The sequence below is a fragment of the Xenopus tropicalis genome, chromosome 6 (genome assembly GCF_000004195.4).
Source record: "Xenopus tropicalis strain Nigerian chromosome 6, UCB_Xtro_10.0, whole genome shotgun sequence".
Lineage (NCBI taxonomy): Eukaryota > Metazoa > Chordata > Amphibia > Anura > Pipidae > Xenopus > Xenopus tropicalis.
In genome coordinates, this window is record NC_030682.2 from 128,462,758 (window position 1) to 128,483,685 (window position 20,928).

The following is a 20,928-nucleotide window of genomic DNA, read 5'->3' on the forward strand; positions in this document are numbered from 1 at the left end:
GTTACAGAGGGTAACGGTGGTGCAGAGGAACGTGGGAAACTAAACTGCAGTAATACAAGTGATACAGCTTGTGGGCTTGGGATATCATATAAGAACTTAAAGACCCCCTCCCCACCTATTCTAAAATATCATTATATTAAAGTTGCTACTGTCTGTCATGACTTGTATAAAAATATCAGGATATTAGCAGTTACCTTTAGAGAACCATACTTTCTATATAAACTATCGTCCAAGGCTTTGTGCCTTAAAGTAGTCATAAATGTCTCATTTTCCTAAGGGGATACAATATCCCCCACATGTACCAATGATGTGCACTTTTGAAAGTTCAGTTAATCTTACCTGTGTCCTGTATATACTGAAAAAAGCCAGTCCTCAAGTCATCAGTACTGTGTTCTGTCTTTGAGGTCTGAGGTCTACCAACAGCAGGGGAGACTGAAGGCAAAGGGGGGTTATTACTCATGGCTGTACATCTGGAATCTTTCTTCAGGTATTCATGGAAAAGCTCATTCAAAAGAGTTAAACAGTTCAGGTTCTCTTGACCCCAGAAAACCTAGAAATGGGGGAAATGATTAGGAATACAAAGGTATAAAAGACTGCTGCAGAGACAGTAAAATCTGCGCCTTATCCAAAAACCACTCATTCAAGTTCGTTATCTATTTTATTTGGCAATATCTCATTTATAGTTCATGAGAAATGTTAAAAACATAAGAATTATTAGATCCTCTGAGCAATCTTCATAATATAGGGACGTTATTGTTAAAATCAGCACAACTGTGTGGCGCCACATAGAAACAATTTCATTTTAAGAGGCAGCAAAACAGAAATAATGAACAAATACACACAAAATAAGCTTTTCACTCCAGGATACATGGGAATATTCTCACTATAGGTAATGCCATGCCATGCTATTATGACCACAGTGGATGAAGAAAAGGAAGGAAAGTGCACTGCAGAGAGGTATGGGCCCTGTATATGCCTGTAACCACCTATTAAACCAAGATTTCTCTTACTCCGACAGAATAGCATGCAAATGGAGGGCCTGTTAATGTTGATTATGCATTTTTTTCAGAGCAATACAGATTTGGCAGCTGTTTTGTTGCACTGAGGAAAGGGTGCAAAATGTTGTGTTATGCGCCCAATCAATCAAAAAATTTTTTTTTTTTTTTTTTTTTTTTTTTAAGATTTTATTTTGCATATTTATACTTATAAACATTTGAACAAGAGAAAAAACAGAGTAGAAAAGAGAGGAAAGGAAAGCAGAAAAAGGAGGGGAGTGAGGCTAAGGTACCGGTTCTGGCTGCACAGGGCTAATATTCCTCCATATTCACCAAATTTATAGGTCCAGCCACATGCCCCATACAGCATTAAATTTCTCCGGGCACCCTCTAGCTAGATAAGTCAGTTTCTGACTGGGAAGGGAATCATCCACCAATTTCCGCCAAAATTGGAGAGGAGGAGGATCTAGGGACTTCCAGTGCATTAGAATGGATTTCTTAGCGTAGTAAAGCAGCTGCAAATAGCACAGTCTAGAATATGGATGGATGTGCAGGTCACCAGTTAGTCCTAGCAAGCAGAATTCAGGGGAGCGTATGTTTGGGAAGACAAGCTTCTCATTAAGGAACTGTAGAACCTCGCCCCAGAATCTCTGTATCACTGGGCAGGACCAGAAAACATGAAACAGAGTACCAACATCGCTTCTGCAATTGGGGCATTGGTCAGACACATTTTGTAAATTTTAGCCAGGCGGTGGGGGGTTATGTAAGCTCTGTTTAAAAATGTTGCGCCCAATCAATCTTACATTTGGACAGTTAGATTAAAAAGTTCACTGACAATAAGCACCTAGCTCTATGCTTATTGTTAGTGAATAAGGCCCAGTTAGTTTAAAGGAGAAGGAAAGGTAAAAACTAAGTAAGCTTTATCAGAAAGGTCTATGTAAGAAAGGTCTAAGAAACACAGGATTTTTTGTCTCCTTTTTCGTAAACATGTTCTTAGGGTATCTGACTTCCTCTCTCAGAAAAATCCTTCATTCCCCGGGCCAGAGTCTGCGCAGCTCTCTCCTGCTCCTCCCTCCCTTAAGAATTCATAACCCCTCCCTTAGGAATGTGTAATGTGATCTAGAGCTGTAGCAGTAAGCTAGGAAGACCAAGCTAAAATGGCAGCTGCACTCTTACACAAACGGAGGAAGCTTCTAGGGCTTTTTACTCAGGTATAGTAAAACTGAATAAATTTAGCGTTCTAGGTGGCACTAATGTGGCAAATCTATTGGCAGTAAAATGCCAAAATGACTTTCCTTCTCCTTTAATCCAAAAGTCCATATTAAGGTGAACAGCAAACAAAAAAAAAAGTAAGCAAAGTAAAAAGAATAGAAATTATTTTTCATATATATTGCTCTCCTCTTGGCCTTTGATACACTCACCTGCATCACTCCACCTCTCACATCCACTAGTATCTTAGGGATTGTATGAGGGGAGCCAGGGTTTCCACTGTGCTTGCACCAATTGGCTTCCACATTAACTGATCCGGAAACTGGACCAATAAAATTCCGGTTTCTGTCATTCAGGCTTGTTTGGATAATGAAGTCATTAATGTCCAGATGAAATAAAGCACTTGTGACTGTTTCTGTAGAAAAAGAAAATAAATGTACAATTATTAATTTCCAAGTTGAAGCTTCTCTGAATAGTGACAGAGATTCCAGTAAACTTGGATAAGAAATTCAGCTCAAAAATTCTTCCTTTCTTCCAGTATTCTGACCAATAAATCATGTTGTCGCAAAAGTACGATATACAGTTTGATTTACAGCATGCAGCAGTTTTTTGGAACATGCAGGATTATGCAGCCATAGGTCAGGCAGTAAGTTCAAAGTTGGCCAAACTGCCCAAACATGTATGTCCACTTAAATCCAATATCAATCAGACCAGTCCCTGGATCAACTTGTACTATATATTTAGTGATCAGCCTTTTTGAAATCTTTTAATACCTGCCACTCCACCTGTTCAAAGGTCAATAGTAAGGAGGCAACATCCCCTTAATCACTTAGATTTCCTTCTCCTCCTGTAACCCACTCGGCCCCTTCCCTTAGGAATTGACTTTGGCTCTTAGCTTACTGAGCATGCTCAGCTCTTCTCAGCACAGGTTATCAAACACACCCTCCAGTCTAGCAGCCAGTGAAGAGATGGCACTGCTGGTGCTCTTGCTGTGCACTCTGCTGGAGAAACATATTTTTTCTCCTGAGCTCAGCTTAACCATTACAGTGCTTGGTCCAAGCAGGACTTTTTATCAAAGTAAGTTCTGCCTGTGTAAGCCTGCATTCTTGATTGCATGAACTTTACAGCCCACATGTGTTGCTTGCAGATCTAAGGGCTGTGACACATCCCACTGGCTAGAATATAAATTGCAGGTGGGATGGCATACGCGGCGGTGTGATTTGCCAAAGTTGCCTTGAGAGGAAACTTCGGCGACTTCAGCAAATCGCGCCGCTGCATATGCCATCCCACCGGCGATTTACATTCTAGCCAGTGGGATGGCATTTCGGGGAGATTAGTTGCCCGTTACAAGGAAGATTTGTCACGCGCCGACTGTGTGACACAGCCCTAAAGGTCTAGATGTGTGAAATGGAAAATGGCAGCCGGGTAAAAGTTGCTATTTGTTTAAGGAAAATGTGATAGTGCTGGGAAACAGTGGGGATAAATGCAGTACAGATGATGTGGTGTGGGGAAATGTACCCAACTTATATATATGGTAGCAATATGTAGGGTTTACATGTCCTTTAACTGTACCTTTACTGAATGAATCTACTGTATCTGACAGTACTACCACTTCAGAAAGTATTCTGCAATGTTGCTGTTATCATTTCCTGTTGGTCACTTAAAAATGTTCCAGATCCAAGTGCTAAAGCACTAAGAGGTGCAAAATAACTCCCCCCCCCATATTTTTATGTATCCAGCACTTGCATCTGGGGGCATTACTGTGCTCTGCACCCCATGGTGAATTAAAATAGTGCTGTATTCATGGGTGGAGTGCAGGTCCATTCTGGAGCACAAAGAGTTGTGTCCATAGTTCATAGTCCTTTTTTCCCAGTTTGCACCCTGCACTTTGTAAATGAGGTCCCCTTTTTCTAATCTCAAGGAAAGCCTCGTTAGTGAATAGTTTATAGCCCGTATATACATAGATAAAGTTGTCATAGACCTACCATTAAAACATAACCAACTACAATTCTGCCTTCGTTTAGTTGCCATAGGTCTGCACTTCCATAATGTCTTTGACCCCACCCCTTAGAGCCATACTGCAGTAATGTACAATATCCCTTTCATTTATTTAGGCCACATTAGCTGTGATGTGCCTAACTGTCACGCGCCAAATACGAGGTGATGTGAAATTTTAAGACCAGCTGATATACAGCAGATGGAATCAAATCAAAATGATATTGGAAGCAGATACCAACGGCACAAAGCGGTGCTACAGAAACACTACCCGTAACTGGCTGCTATACTTTTTTTTGGATGTTCTTATGATTCCCCTGATCCTCGCTGAACTTTAAAGCATCATATATTGAATTGCATGGAGCTCTACAAAATCTTCCCGCTCGCTCACCATATGAAACTAAATAGCTAGGAATAATAGAGGGAGAAAATGGCCTGAGGGCCACGCACAGCATGCAGATGTTTCCAGTTTCTGAAGCTCAGCTAGAAAATCAAATCAAGACAAAAGATCTGATGCCTGTACCCCTTTCCACCTGTGCTAATCACAGAGATACAAAAGCTACAAATAACGATTTACCCTTGTGCCTCTTAGGCTGCCAATGCCAACACACACAGCGTTTTGGGGCAATGTGGTCAATTTCCAACTGCTTTGCATGCTCATCTGGGTATGGAGGGGTCCCCAAGATAATCAGCTTGGCACATCAAAAGTCAACCAATGAACTGGTAAGGTGAACGCAGGGTGCCGTAAGCCAGACTAGACTGCAAATGCCAGTACTTCACCTACATGTAAGCAAGTGTGCACCATAGACATTACATCTAACCAGCTATCTACACGTACAATAGCTAAACAGTACCAACTCTCCAATGCAAACCCCACACATTTAATCTAAATCCCCCTTTCCTTCATTGCCCAGGTTCTGCTAGATCAGTGGATGTCATACTTTTACAGTTTAATCTTCCCCTTTGGCCAGGGCCGCCCTTGAAGGTCTAGAATTTAGCTTATGAAAAAAGTACAAATATAGGATATTAGTGTATGAGTCTTTCTCAATTAGGAAATATTGCCCTCAAATCTCATCTTAACTAACCTTCAAGTTGGGCTTTCAGATGTATCTAGGAGAGCAATTGGCCAAATTGGCCATCCTCCTCAATTCTCAGCTTATCTCCAGACTTTGCCCCCTGCCGCTGCACCAAGTTTCCCCAGTTTGGGAACCACCGTGCTACACTGAAGCTGCTGTTATATTCTACAAGTCACATGGTTGTACAACTAGAAGAAAAGCTATTTTTCTAATGTATTTTTATTTCATCTATCTTTTTCCATCATTTTTCTTTCCTCCTTCAGTTTCACATACTGCTGCCCCAGCCTACTGGAAATCCCTGCATGCAATGTGTGCTATATAATAAATAACAATAGTTTTCTGGCTCCTATTTTATTACACTTTTTAATGCTCATAGTTACTTTCTGGGGGTGGAATGTACTCTTCATTGCTGGAAACCATCCACGGCACGGTCAGTTTTAATACTGGTGATTTATTCAGTAAGCCATTTAGTATTTATGGTCACACCTGCATCTGGACAATGAGTAAAACAGTGCCGAGTACAAAGGTACATGTACCAGATGAAGCTATTTGTCCAGTGCACTACTATAGATGTACTCATGGGAAAGTTATCACAATGCAAAGTCAGTGCTACCCTTACGAAATAAGAATAACTGCAGCGCAAAGGGCCCTTAGCAGACAAAGGGGGTGGGATTAGGAAACAGGTGGTGATTGGATGGGTGCCAGAATGGAGGGGGGTGGGTGAGGTGGATGGTCAAACTGCATTGTTTTATATGTTCAGGCAGGCAGCGGATCTCAGCAGAAATGTGGTAGAATTGTGGCTTCTCTTCCTTTCTCATTAACAATGACTTAATCACCCAACAAAATGGGGCATCAGCAGATGCAACTCTCAGTCTGCACATACCAGCTGCAGTCCAATAGAATCACAGTATGATCTGTCCCAACTGCCCCCCTGAGATTCCATACCATGCTATTCCAGACAGATGGGCAGTAGGGTAAAACTCAAACTAGGCCCTAGCATTCCAATTACACAGAGGCCCAAACAGCCTAATAAATAGTGACTGTCTGTGGCATCTTACAGCAGCCCCTCTGGCATTTGCCAGAACCCATAGGTTCCCGGTTTGGGCCTGGTGAAAGCATTGAAAAGCCAAAGCAATAATGTTATAAACAAATCTAAAAGTAATTTAGTGCTGTATCTATACTATGTTATACTTATGGAATAGCAGCGATTGCTATAACTGTTAGTCGCTACATTCTGGCGCAACTCATTATTCGCTGAACATCAAAACATCAATTGGAACTTGTATTCACTGCTCTTCAAAGGGGAACAGACTGAACCCCATCAGTAGCCCTGGTAACAAGAGAGAACTGTAAGGCTCAATAGTGATAGGAAAATGTGTTTTTATAGAAGAAATGCCCCAAGACCTGGGGGGTGTGGGGTTACAGAACCCAATTAGATGCTGCTTGCTTCTCTTTAAACAATACAGCACTGACAACATTAAAATGCCATTTGGTCCTCAGAAAATGGGAGGAATGTACAAACAATGGAAATGAATACAAACCTTGTGAGCAGCTCACCATTTCCAAACACTGGCTATATCCAGAAATCCCAGTGCGGCAATTAAAGAACTTAAAGACTTAACAAACTGGAAAAGAAACTGCATATTTATAAATGATAGTCGTCATTATGAAAGTCATATCCCTATATACCCAGGCCCCTTGGCCTGTGGCAACCTGATTCACATAAAGGGCCCGTATATACTCTTGTTTAACATGAATTCAATGAATAGGGCTTGTGATAAACATACTATTTGCCTACTGTTTTAATCAGGAAATATTTATGGTTTTGGTTATTTCTAGAACTGAAAGCGAAAATAAATAGTCCATGATTCTTGCTGGTGAGGTGGATAATTAGATTATGAGTGGACAGATATTCCCCCTGTAAAATGGACTGCTTATCTGTAAGCCAAAGCAATTGTAACAAAGGGGTGAAAGGGGTTGTTTATACAGAGCTTATCCTCTCTAGCTATACTAACTAAGTTAATTACAGGGGACTTAGTAAGTGTAAAAGCAACCCCTTAACTGCTGTACAATTAAAAAAAATAACTATGAAAGATGATGATTTTTTTTCAAACACTGACAGTATCATGTGCAACAGGAATAGAGGCATTTCACATATAATCCTATGAACCCTCCAGCATCATCACATTAAAATGAACTGTATTCTGATCACACAATCTACTTGTGCAAGTGGAACTATAAAATAACAATTGTTCTCCTTTTCAGAAGCTTTAGGAGGACAAAACAAAATAAGAAAAACCTTGTAACATGACAGAGACTGTAAATTCCAGGACACAAAACGATAGACATAGTAAGAGCGCAGGCAAACGTCTGTGCTGAGAGGCAGTAATTCTTATAGACTTTTAATAAGTCAAGAACTCCCATACTAAATGAGATAAGCAGTATTTTAAAGCCAGCTGGAGAGTATATACAGGGTACTCTGTTTACAGCCCAACAAAACCTGATATAATGAGTATTTGGTGAGGATTTGTGGCCCTTGATACATGAGAACAGCTCTATTAGGCGTAAAAGCATAGTTTGGCACACACTTGCCTCTTCCCTAACTATATTCTCTCTCAGGAGGGCAGAATTATTTAAAAGCAATAAATGAAATCTCTCAAAACAGAGACAACTCACAAATTGCATTTTTTAATAAAATATGTCATTGGAAGCCAAATATATGAGACACAGTGTTTAGAACAGCAAATTAACCCCTTTGTTGGAATGTATTCTGTCATTTATTGAGCTGCTTATGCAGCATATTCAGCCACAAATGAGTCTCTTACCCCTAGGGCTCTGTAGGCCGGTGGTACCTGAGTACTAACTGGCTTTTTATCTACAAATAGCTAATTGAGTCTCTCCTTAAACTAGAAGTCGAGCTCTAAAAGGGAGAAAATTCCCCACTAAAACCTGAATGGGCTAGAGCAGGGATCCCCAACCTTTCTTACTCGTGAGCCACAGTCAAATGTAAAAAGACTTGGAGAGCAACACAAGCACCATAAAAGTTCATGGAGGAGCCAAATAAGGGCTAAGATTGGCTATTAGGCGCCTCTATGCACACTATCAGCTTACAGGGGCTTTATTTGGTAGGAAATCTCGTTTTTATTCAATCAAAACTTGCCCCCAAGTCAGGAATTCAAAAATAACTCCCTGGTTTGGGGGCACTGAGAGCAACATCAAAGGGGTTGGGGAGCAACATGTTGCCCCTGAGCCACTGGTTGGGGATCACTGGGCTAGAGAATTAAAAAAGTGGTTAATGTGCTGCAGTGCTCTTTTTCTAGGCAGTACATTGGTTCCCACCGCTCATGCACTGCCCTCCTTAAGACACTTTATACCTACCAGTAGAGCTCAGAGTTTTGCCATTTATGTGCTTACCAGATGATGATAATGATTTGCCATGTCCAAATAAAGGAAAATTATTTTACATGGCTTTGTATTCCTTTAGTTTGTGTTACAAAAAAGGAAGGAGAAAGATTGCCAATGCTCAGTTTGTCTTTAAAAATTTTTTTTAAAAAATGAGGTGTTAGTACCACACTTTGGCCAAAATTAAGCAAAATATGTAAGGCAAATTGAGTCCTTTTTGTGTAAAATAATGGCTTTTTATCGCTTCTAGCAGCTGGTCTAGCCTCAGCATGGGTTAGACCAACAGCTGGTGATTTCTTCTTGGTTTTCATGTACAAATTTTAGCCAAATATTGCTTCTAGCTGCAATTCAGCCTTTAGAATAAGGAAGTACTTATAAGTATAGGATAAATTAGCTGGGGCTTAAAAGCTCCTTGCTTGCTCACTAGAGCTCCTGAGATAAGGGTAAGTGCAATATGGTCTTACTACTCAGTCACACTGTTTGCTGGGGGACTTGATTTTAAACACTACAGACTTAAAATGTTAACAGGCAGTGTAGGACTCGCGTACAGTGAGGGGCCTTGATGTGGCACGTAAACTTACATATCTTGGCCAAAGTGTTGTACTTACACCTCATTTCTTATTACAATTATTTTTAAAGGCAAACTGGGCGCTGCCAATCTTTCTCCTTCTGTGTACAAATACTCCCAGCGGATTTGTAAACCGTGTGCTCCTATTCTGCGCCCCCTAACTCTGCCCCCCCACCGCGATCGCGCATGCACAAATACAATCCCCACCGTGTGCGACCGCGCATTAGCATACGTTTAAAGTCCCATTCAGAGCAGTGGGGAGAGGTCCCCATTGCTCCGTATGGGAGCAAAATTTTGAAATTTTGCTGCGGCGCAGCAGCATGCCACCCCTAAGTTTGTGCTGCCTTAGGCCTGGGCTATTGTGGCCTCGCCACAAATCCGGGCCTGCCAACTCCAGTGTGTGGGTTAGATGGAGCACAGGTCATTGCCACAGTGTAGGTTAGACTGGGCCATAGAGATTCCTTTCTGTGCTGCAGTTGGTATTAGTCTGCATTTCTTGTTTTGGGGTGCCTGAAGCTGAATGTTCCCTGTACCAGTAACGGCTGTTAGTTTTCTTGGGCAGCGACTCTTGCAAGTGCATCCAATCTTGGTTCAATTCTTTGGGGAGAGCACAGCAATTTGTTTATAAAAATAACAGTTTATAAACTACTAACCCCAAGTAAAATAATCTCTCTCAGCTGTTCTTTCCTTCCTTGTATTTTCTTTGGAATGGCCACCTAGCAGAGACACTGACTTCTAATCCTGACACCAATGCTAAAAAATTAGTTATCATCATGGAAAGTTGCTGGACACACTGAGTACATACTGAGAAGGAAGTTACACCTTGGGACCTATTGCTGAGTATAGCGGCAGGCAAGATGTGTTAGCTACAGTAGTTCCTGCTGTTATCTGGGAATTCTGAGGGCCCAGTGACCTTTAGTTAGGCCACTGACCCATACAAAACATTTGGAACTTAACCCTCATAATTACAATAGGAAGATGTGACTAAACAAACTGTATATTCATTTTTAAACTCTTTTATTGCTTTGAAAGCACAGGCCAGACGTAGTTTTTGCTGTCAGTGTAGCCTGTGTATAACAAAATGCATGGTGCAACTTGCACCTGATATGCAAATGTTTGCCACCTTTTCAATAAAAAAAAATTACGGCCAGTTCAAAAAGAAGGGAGCAGGACCATTAGGGGTGGGACAATGACTAAAGGGGTAGGAGATTATATTAAAGGGAGTGGCAATGACATGTAGGGGTGGAGAGTACAGATCAGGTCCAATCTGTGGAAAGGGGGGAGAGAAGGGAAGAAGAAACTTCCTGGAGGTGGGGTTTGGGGGCAAACCAGGACGGAATGTCAGGTAATTATAATTATAAATTTACTGGAAAATACATTGCTGCTATATTTGTATTTGTAATATTAGCCCCAGCCTTGGTGGGTATTTTACAGGCTAGAACGGTGAAATACCAGCCAGGTGGCAACCCTACATACTGTATGTAGTAAAATGGAAATCCAGTTATGTCTGTTTTTATCTGTCGCTGTAGAGAATGCAACTTGGAGACCAATCGCAATTTCGCTGGAATTATGAGAAGCAAAACAACCCTGCAATATGGGTAAAGAACTTGGTGATTTGTGCCCAAAATTGCACATTACACACTACATTTACATCTGTAAATTAAATTAAATCAGTTGTGTCAGTCAATAAATATGAGCAGTTCCATGTTTAAGTCCTAAAATCTCTGGCCTTGTTCTGTTGCGCTTTATGAATACTCTATAAATGGAACAATATCCATGCAATACGATATTGGCTCTTATTCCCCAAACCTCCACCCCTTGTGTTGTGCACCTCCATTGTATTCATTTCCAGCAAAATATGGTATATTTCCAGCAAAATATGATATATTTGGTATATATATATAAATATATATACCAAAACTTTGAAATCTTTAAAGATGCCTAACCATGGTTTGAAGGAAGATCCCAGTGCCTTCTGACAGCTTCTAGTTGTAAGGGATGCTGGGAGTTGTAGTTTTGTAATGGCAGAGAGACCATGGCTAGCTTATCAGTAGCAGGCCAGAAAGTGGTTAGAATCTAACAGTAGGGATCTGACCAGGATTAATGGTGGTACTCAGCCCCAGGATTAGGTGGTGTCTTGTTTCATGGATTTTAGGCCATCTGTTCTTCCCTCCTACATTCAGCTTTTGCTAAACTATAAACGCACGTCCACCTCGGGGACCATAGAAAGGAATTAGAATTCTCCTGCTTTTCATTATCACAAGATTCAGTAACTCACTTCATTGTCAGGATAATCCCCTTCAGCCCTCTTTTTGCACTTGCAGGGAATGCCAAAATGAGAACTAAAATCCCAGATGTTAGAAAGCTGATGAGGTCCCCGCCTCTCCTGGAGAGCCCACGTTAGGCTGCTTTGGTCGGGGTGTCATTTCTGACAGAACCCTGATGCCCACACCCAATATTCATTAGGTTTGTGTTAGTAATTTGTTTAGCTGTTCACATACTACACTTCCACCTTAATCCCTCTTGGCCATTTACATTACTTAACTTGTCCTCTGGCTTTTTCGACAGAGATTTCATTTCCTATTGTTCAAGGGCTGGAGTTTACATTTCTTTGTAAAAGTTAAACAGCCCTTTGGGGTATTTTAAATTGCCTAGTTTCTTCTCCTTATTATTGTAGGTAGTCATTTTTAATTTAACGTTTTATTTCCCAAAGGTTTACATGCACCTTTCTTCATTCTGGAGACTGGACAGTCACTGATAGGATTAGTTTGCCTTGACTGGAAAGCAACGACTTGTTTAAAAGATCAACATTTATTGCTGAAACATGTGAATGGCTTTGAACAATAATGCCAGCTGGTAATATAAGGGTAAATAAGCAAGAATTGTTATTCCTTGCAGTTTTATGGGGTTCTGAGTTCACCCCAATCTGCCCCTTTTGCAGAAGAATACAAAGGATCTAAATTCACATGGTGCTGTATCGCTGTTCCTTTTGCTGCACTCTAAAGGCCACAGTAAGAAAAAAATACTTTGTGCCTTTATATAGCATTCCTGAGAGGAAAATAATTGTCCAGATCCTTTCTACTTCTATGGCACACACATTGGAGAGAAAGGATTTGGTGATAGAGCCAAACAGCACTGAGCACTATCACTTTAAAGAACTGAATGGTGTTCAACTGCATATGCTGCAAATCTACTCTAGTGCAGTAACCCATGGCAACAAAGGAACTATTTACTAAAATTAAAATACTGAATGCAAATGTTGGATTGTTTGCCCACCAGGTTTTGACTTAACTGTAAACACATTATACTGTTATTATATTTTGAAGAATGAAACTGATTCCCCCACAGACTTTTCCATTTGCCCCTCATTCTTCAGAGCAAATGTGCAGTAAATATGCGCTCAGTGAACCCGTGCCAGTGTCAGCTTTCTACTGGGACTCTGTGTGATCCACAATGCTGGGGGCTCTGCTGGCTGCTAGAGAAGAAACAAGAAATATTGTAGAAGCCAAATGAAATCTCTCCTTACTGCATAAATAACTTAAAAGTGCAGGAAACATTGCCATTTCTGCACACTGTATATTTATAATCCCCTTTTTACATCAGTATCCACCTACAGCCAACTTTGATCTCACTACCGGCACTACAGCCAGGACAGACTGAAAATCCATTCCCCATGTTTGGTGAAAACCTGGCACAGCGTACACACGACAAACCTTTCTGCAACAATCGCAGTTACCCCGTTACCCCAGCTATAAGACTTGCTGCACCTGGGGGGGGGGGAATCACCACAAGAGTGGTGGGACAGACAAAAAGATCCTATATATAGTGCTCTCAGTCTATGTTTTTGGAGGGAGAAGCGGAGTGCAGACCCCAGCAGTGCAAGGGAGCAATGCTATACACATGGCCAACTTGGGTGAAACGTGGCTGAACATTTAGTTGCCGACCTAAATATTCCTAACATTTAGTATTCCAGGAAGACCAGCATGACAACTGTGTATGTGGTAAAAGTTGCCCTAAAGAAGGGTCCTAAAATCACAAATCCTGAAACCCACTAAGATAGAGAGTAAAGTGTAGCCATTGTACAGTGCTGATCCTCACTGTGCCACTCCACTTTCTGCTGCTGTGATCATTTCATTTCAACCTGCTGATCACTGTATGCACCCAGGCCTTACCTGCTGATCACTGTATGCACCCAGGGCTCAACTACCAATCACTGGAAGCACCCAGGGCTCACCTACTAATCAATGTAAGCACCCAGGGCTCACACACTAATCACTGTAAGCACCCAGGCCTTACATGCTGATCACTGTAAGCACTTAGGGCTCACCTACTATTCAATGTAAGCACTCAGGGTTCACCTACCAATTACTGTAAGCACCCAGGGTTCACCTACCAATTACTGTAAGCCTGAACTTAAGAAGCCTGAACTTAAGAAGAATAAAGTGCAGTCCATCATTGCTGGGTACGATTTGTGGGTTTGGTTACAACAGAACGTGCATGACTGCCAGAAGCCAGCTAAACTTATGAAGACAAGATACAGTAGCGAGCAGACAAGTGTCTATGGGAGGAGATACAACATCTGCAGAACATTTGCTTTCTTCTTCTTCAGGACCCAGAAGGCAAATAAAACACATTCAACGGATTTAAAAGAGGTTGTCTCTTGAACGTGGGTCTTCTTGTGAAGGGAAAAATGAGGGGATGTCAGGATAATCTTTACTCTGCTTCCCTTGCCTTATTAGTTGCCCTGTTGGCTTTCTGTTCTAATGATTGATTGTGCAATGGCTAAACTTGTAACATGGCCAAAACAGTTAGATAAACGCAGAAGCACGGATCAGCATGTACAAACAGTGCAGTAAATCCCCACTCTTATGCTGTGATTTAAAGGTTACTTCAAAGATTAAAATAAAGACAGGTATAGCGAGCTTCAAATGGAAGCCAAATGCTCACGTGCTGTATTAAAACATATGAAGGCTTTAGACATGGGAAGTAGTGCAACAGCTACCAAAGTTCTTCGGAACTTTCTTATAAGAGGGAGTCGCAGCACTGATTACAATTCACAGTACTTTGATGTAATTGATGGTCAAACTACAGAAATTATAGGCTGTTTCCTAGTTTCTAACTTTACTGTATTTTGCTCAGAAATGGCAGATACAGTGGCTCTAATTCCATCAGCAAGGCAAGGTCAGTTATTTGCATAATAAATAACATGTGAATCATATTAATTTTACGGTATTTTGTGTGTTTCAAGTTTCTTTTCATTTAAATAATGGCTAGTTAGATGCTATTCTTACTTATGGATGTATTCTTACTTATGTATGTCCTCACAAGTCAAAACATTCATTAGGATATTTGCGCCAGACTTTTGGTACTTACTTTACCTTAAATTGCTGGTCATCCCCATGGTTCATGTACCACACATACAAATATACCTGACAGATGGAGAACTGCATCAGGAATGAAGTACAAGTTATGATAAAATAATAAAGTGAATAGGACAGGAGTTAGGGGTAGCCTGCTAAGGCACGTGCCTACAGTATGGTGGGACAGGGCTCTAGAACCCTAGGCAGATACCTTTGCTGCCTTCTCTAACAGTGGCCCTGCATACCCTGATGCAAAAAGACAATCTAATAGTTGAATGGGAGAAGGTGACAAGCCACTGGCCACCTTGGTGGAGAAGTGGGGTGGCTGTGATGTGTGATGACTTGGGGCTGGCCTTGAGCTTTTGGCCCAGCTCTAAAAGTGAACACTGAAAAAAGAATTTGGGAGAAGTTCGCTATCTGTTTAAATATATTTGCATGTGTGGAATAGAGAAGAAAAAAAAACCAAGACCAGCACTGCCAGGTCTAAGCAAGGACCAAATGTCTGTTGCAAGTATCCTTACTTTGACTGTTTCTACCTGTAAGGTCATATAGAGATACATAAGGAAGTGGGGTCCACACTTGAATGTAAAACGTGTTGGCGAGCCACACAAGAATGAAAAATGTTCCTTAAGAATGCCAAATAAGGGCTGTGATTGGCTATTTGGTAGCCCCATGTTGGCTACTGGCCTGCAGGAGGCTCTGCTTGGAGTAAAACTGTGTCTCTGTGCTTCCAACACTTGCCTCCAATTTAATAATGGGCACCTACTTTTAGGCCACTGGGAGCCACTGGTTGGGGATCACTGCTTTAGACAAACAATATATTAGCTGTCTGGTGTTCTTAAATGAAGAACGTTGGAAAGAACAGTTCAACCCTGTTTACAACATAACGTCCCATAAAATATGTAAAAAAGAAGAAAGGTTTTTGTTAAAGCGGGGGATTAAGATACTGTCTGACTCTCTGGTGTCTCCCTTTGTAGTGCTCTCTTCCCCCGTGATACTTGCGGGCAGCATTATTAAGCGTGTTTATAAAAGTCAGCACATCAGACATGATCAAAGGAGACGCTGGTGAGAACCAACAGAAACCCCCGTGCATTGTGCTGTCTCACTGGGGAATTATGCAGATTCGAGTAAACAAGTGTGAATTGTTGAGGTTTTTATAAAGCAAAGACATGCTACTATCACTGTATCTGAAGTAATCCTATATAATAACATCTGTAGAGCAGATGGCCGCCGGGGAAAGAAGAATAAAAAAATTCAATGCCCCGTCTTCTCCCTCTCTCTTATTTTAAATGTATTTGAGATGACAAATTTTGTCACTGTCGGTCCAGCAAATCATTGGGGAAATGCAGCTGCTGCAGATGGCGGCTCTGTTACGCGACTGTAAAATCAAAGACGCGCTCGGCTATTCGTGTATTAGTTTCATGCTATAAAAATTGAAATAATCCAGTATGCAGATAGAATCTCTACTCGAGAAATTAACAGCAAACATATCTCATCCCCCAAATCACTTTCATCCAAGAGGAAAGTACACGCACTGTCATTGGTTCTACTTGTGCCCTATGTGGGTCTCCTCGCACTGTGGATACTGCTGCAGCAAATCTCTCTGCCTGGGTCATATACAGATCAAGGTAAATAATGTAGTGATGGGAATATAGTTTGCTCCAGCAACTATTCTGCAGGCAGCATTTACTACACTGCTGTCTGAAAGAAATATCTGATAGGTTGCTATGGGTTACTAGACCTGGATAAATTCCAATGCCTGTTATTTTATCATGAATGCTATGTTCTGCCCAATAGTAAGCATCACCAGGATGCTCCTCAGCTTAATCACGTGTACTCATGCTCTGATAGATACAGTTAATATCTAGTTCTAGAACTTAGCTAGAAATTAGCTTGTCTAAGGTCTAGAACCTGTTTATAGGTCAATTCCTATGATGGCACTATTGTCTCGCTACCAGCACTCAGGTACCTTCAGGATGAGCACCTTTAATAAAGAGATTGTCAGTGGCATTAATAAATATTACTGGGCCCAACAGCAATTTTTTTTCAGCCCACCAAATTTCTGGAGGTTGACCTGTTTTACCAATATTTATTTAATCTGTTTATTAACTAGGGCCTTATGGGGTCCCTTATACCTCTGGCCCCCCTGAAGCCACAGGGTCTGCTTCCTCTGTAGTTATGCCCCTGGAGATTGCCAAACAAGCAAACCTTTTCCTGATATAGCCACCTTGTGGTCATAATGGGGATAATAATAGGTGCCTTTATGGGTGTTGGGAGAGGACCGCAGCAAAGAGCCAACCTGTCTGATAGATATAAGGCTGATTTTCGACCAGAACTCTATTGCAAATGCCATCAGATAAGGCTCATAAATGGGCAGATAAGCAGTGAGTGGGGCTCAAGGGGCATTGCCAGCTATAATCTGTATTTGCAAATATACACATATCTCATTAAAACCTGTGTCTTATATAACTGTTACAAAAATCTTCCTTACAGTAAGTGAGAAAATTTGCAGTCCCTGTTGTGAAATAGCTTAGATAGGAGAAAATCTTGAAAATATTATTTTAAAAAAACTGCAGTAATAAGAAGCACAAATGCACACAAAAGAGGAAAAAGCAAATTAATCCCTTGATCTACTTAAGATTCCCTTGAAAGTCTAATACACATCCCCCCAATAAAACAACAACACTAAAACCTCATCGTATTTCATAGTATTTAGTGAGGCAAAAAGCTGTGTTTTTAGGCTTGTATACAGACAGCATAGCAAAGTGACATTTATTAGAACTGAATAATGTCAATTCAGCCAAACTGAAGCCAATTTGGATTTCACCATAGAAACCCTGCAAAATTAAAACATGATATTATTGTATTGTTTTCCTGCTTTCAACTACTGACTGCAGGCACTGAAACATAATGAATTACTGATGTAGAGCGATGACAGACTAATGCTGTCTGTTTAATATATACCCTTTAGCCTCTCACACCCAGGTTATAGGGACAGGCACAGGCTACATAGTGCTGTCTGTATCATATATACCCTTTAGCCTCTCACACCCAGGTTATAGGGACAGGCACAGGCTACACAGTGCTGTCTGTATCATATATACCCTTTAGCCTCTCACACCCAGGTTATAGGGACAGGCACAGGCTACATAGTGCTGTCTGTATCATATAAACCCTTTAGCCTCTCACACCCAGGTTATAGGGACAGGCACAGGCTACATAGTGCTGTCTGTATCATATAAACCCTTTAGCCTCTCACACCCAGGTTATAGGGACAGGCACAGGCTACATAGTGCTGTCTGTATCATATATACCCCACAGAAAAATAGTTTTTTGCTGCTGGGGTCAGTGACCCCCATTTGAAAGCTGGAAAGAGTTAGAGGAGGTATGCAAATAATTCAGAAACTATTCAATTCAAAAGTTGCAGATAATTGGCCATTCTATAACATGAAAAAGGTAACTTAAAGGTAATCCACCCCTTTAATAAGTAGGTCTGGTAAGTATTCCTTTCTCCACCATGAGCCTCTAGCTGTGCACCAGGCCCACATTAATGTTATTTATGATGGTTGGAAATATTGAAATGATCCAAAGCTTTTGGTAAAAGTGTGTCCTTTTCACCAATGAAGTGGGAACATACAACTGCTTTGGAATGAACACCAATGTTCCTGATGACCGATTAGGTTTGTCACAACATATCTTTACAGTATCAGTATTATGAGGGGCTAGAAGGGTAATACAAGGTGTGAAGTGTGATACTTGTCTACTAACCCATTGCAGCCAATCAGCATGTACAGGTCAGTGGTTTGAAGGTTGCCGTGGTTCACTAGATTCAGATAAACATAGTGTCTTATATTAAATTACCCTGTTAGTCTGATAAATGAAAAATTAACAGAATCCTTATAAGCAGCACGTAGTCAAATAGCACAAGATTTGGGAAGAAACATGATTCTCATATAAGAACAATTGGAGAAGATGAGTTGTTTATTACCTGGTACAAACCCTTGGGTTCTACACGCACACATGATATACAGATTGGGAAACTAATAATATATTGGGAGGAATCATACTCTGATCATAAACTGATACGCGGCTTGTTTCTGTGCTTCGAGCAGTGCGGAGGCTAAGCGTGGGAATCACTACGGAACTTTTCTGAACAGCCTTTATGGCTAAATCAAGAATTCCGGCATAAAGCTCTCAAAAAACCCAAAAACCTTTCATGTTACATTTTGCTTAGAAAGCATTTACAAAAATGTACTGAATTGTGTAGAGCTCTGCCAGATTATTGGAAGCAAAAAAAGAAATAAATCACCTAGGTTTGGCCTGTAATGTGCGTTTCTCAGTTCCAAAACATTTCCTGTATCTGTTATGTTGCCATGCTGAGTTTAATTCATATTCTCTTTCTTTTTACAAGGTATACTTTCCACTCCAAAAGATCATCGCTTTCTATAATCTTTTAGGCAGTGCTGGTGCTGCCAGACTGCTCAGGAGAAAGATGCCTTTTCTTCTTTGTGTTCACAGAGGCTGTTCTGTTTGGATACTGAACGTGCCTGTCTGTCAGCCAATGTCTGGCTCTCGCACAAGGCCTATGGCATTTCATCAAATAGAGCCTTTGCGCCAAACAGCTCCTCTAACAGCTTCATTGGAACCTCTCTAGACTAGCGCAAAGCTCTAAATACCCCAAATGTTTTAACAGTCCTCCTGCACTGGAATGCAATAGCAATCAGCAATGTAGCTTTTCAACAAATACAGTGTTGTTCATTCATAAAATATTTTTGCTCTATTTAGAGGAACAATAAAATTAATGTAGTCGGCAATTTATTTGGCCTTTCCCCATGCTTACTTGGTGCAAATGTGCATACATAAGGGCAAGGAAAGCTCATAAGGTTAAGGTGGCAGTTTGTAAGGCACCTCTCCATGGGGAACCATCTTAAGTGGTGGCTGGTAAACCCACTGGTCCTCGTAGTTCACTGTGCAGTGTCTTGCTATACCAATGGTCGCTTGCTGTGGTGCCAACACTACATATGGGTTATACCTTACCTCCAACAGTAGAAAAATGGTGTATACACAGTTCTGCTCCCTACTTAGCCCAGTGTATATATATGAACAGAGTTATAGCTGCAAAGAACTAACAAACTACCAGGATCGCTGAAGGGCACTAAGCAGCACTTACAGGTCAGCAAATCTGTCCCCAGCAGTGCCTTACAAATAACATCCAAGGCTTTCCTTGTCCTTTAAGAAAATATGAGTACAACTTTTTAAGAAACAGACAGAACTTAATAAAGAGATTCACAGGGAAGAACATAGAATTTGCTCGACTGTTCTACTGTGATCCTCTTTGCCTCCATTAGTCACTGAGGCTCCTTAGTTTGCCTCATTAGCCTTCATGCTAATATGTAATCATTCTTCCCTACCAGGAACTATGTGGCTGTCAGGTAACAACAAAGATAAATCCAAGTTAAACTTACCAGCTGTCTTATGACCCGCTTGGACACTAAGGGAACCTTGAAGATCAGAGAAGGATGTCAGGATGCAAGGACTTTGGGCGTGTGGTATTGTCTCTAAATTAACCACTACTTGGGTTGTCCTGAAGGAGACCTTCTGAAGGCATGACACTGAGCTCCAAGTGTCTTCTTGAAGGGAGGTCTTTTTCAAACTCTCCTTGCTTACAGCGGTGCCTGATTCTTTTCTAGAGGTAGGTTTCAATGGCTCTTCTCTAGTTGCTGTTTGGTTGGCGATTACATGGGCCTCAGCTGAGCTGCCACCGTGATGGGACAAGAAGATCTTCTTCATGAAAAGGTTAACTTGATCAAATTTCACAAAGCTCAAGTTTACTTTCAGAGGCCTTGAAATATCAATGTTGACATCAGCTGTGGAGATAAAGAAAACAGTAAATAAATGTGGTCTATATTTCATATGATGAACCAAATGTGACAAAAAACATCCCTACCATTCATACAGGAGCAGCCAAAAGAGGAAAAATGAATGTGAAGCAGTAACTTCACACCAAAATCAAAAAATCTGGATGTTTAGGCCATGCACCGGATCTGCCCTTACAACGCCATTATGCCACCACACCATCTGAAACCTTGCACACTTCCAGTAAGCGCCACTCCCAGCAAGCGCCAATCCCAGCAAGCGCCACTTCCAATAAGCGCCACTTCCAATAAGCGCCACTTCCAATAAGCGCCACTTCCAATAAGCGCCACTTCCAATAAGCGCCACTTCCAATAAGCGCCACTTCCAATAAGCATACATACAGAGCATATATAAATATGTAATAAACACGGGCATTCTGCTAATAACTAAAACGCCCTCTACGAATG

The 20,928-nt window shown here is 41.1% G+C and overlaps 1 protein-coding gene across 2 annotated transcripts in view; it reads right to left on the bottom strand.

Moving 5' to 3' along the window:
* Nucleotides 1-20,928, bottom strand: part of vps13b (vacuolar protein sorting 13 homolog B) — a 508,026-nt gene that overhangs the window by 89,096 nt on the left and 398,002 nt on the right. For both annotated transcript variants that reach the window (XM_002934409.5, XM_012965216.3), the window contains exons 36-38: nucleotides 20,071-20,472; nucleotides 2,417-2,619; nucleotides 340-550 (exon numbers count right to left, since the gene is read on the bottom strand). In XM_002934409.5, coding sequence (XP_002934455.3) covers nucleotides 340-550; nucleotides 2,417-2,619; nucleotides 20,071-20,472 — 816 coding nt within the window. The remainder of the gene's footprint in view (nucleotides 1-339; nucleotides 551-2,416; nucleotides 2,620-20,070; nucleotides 20,473-20,928) is intronic.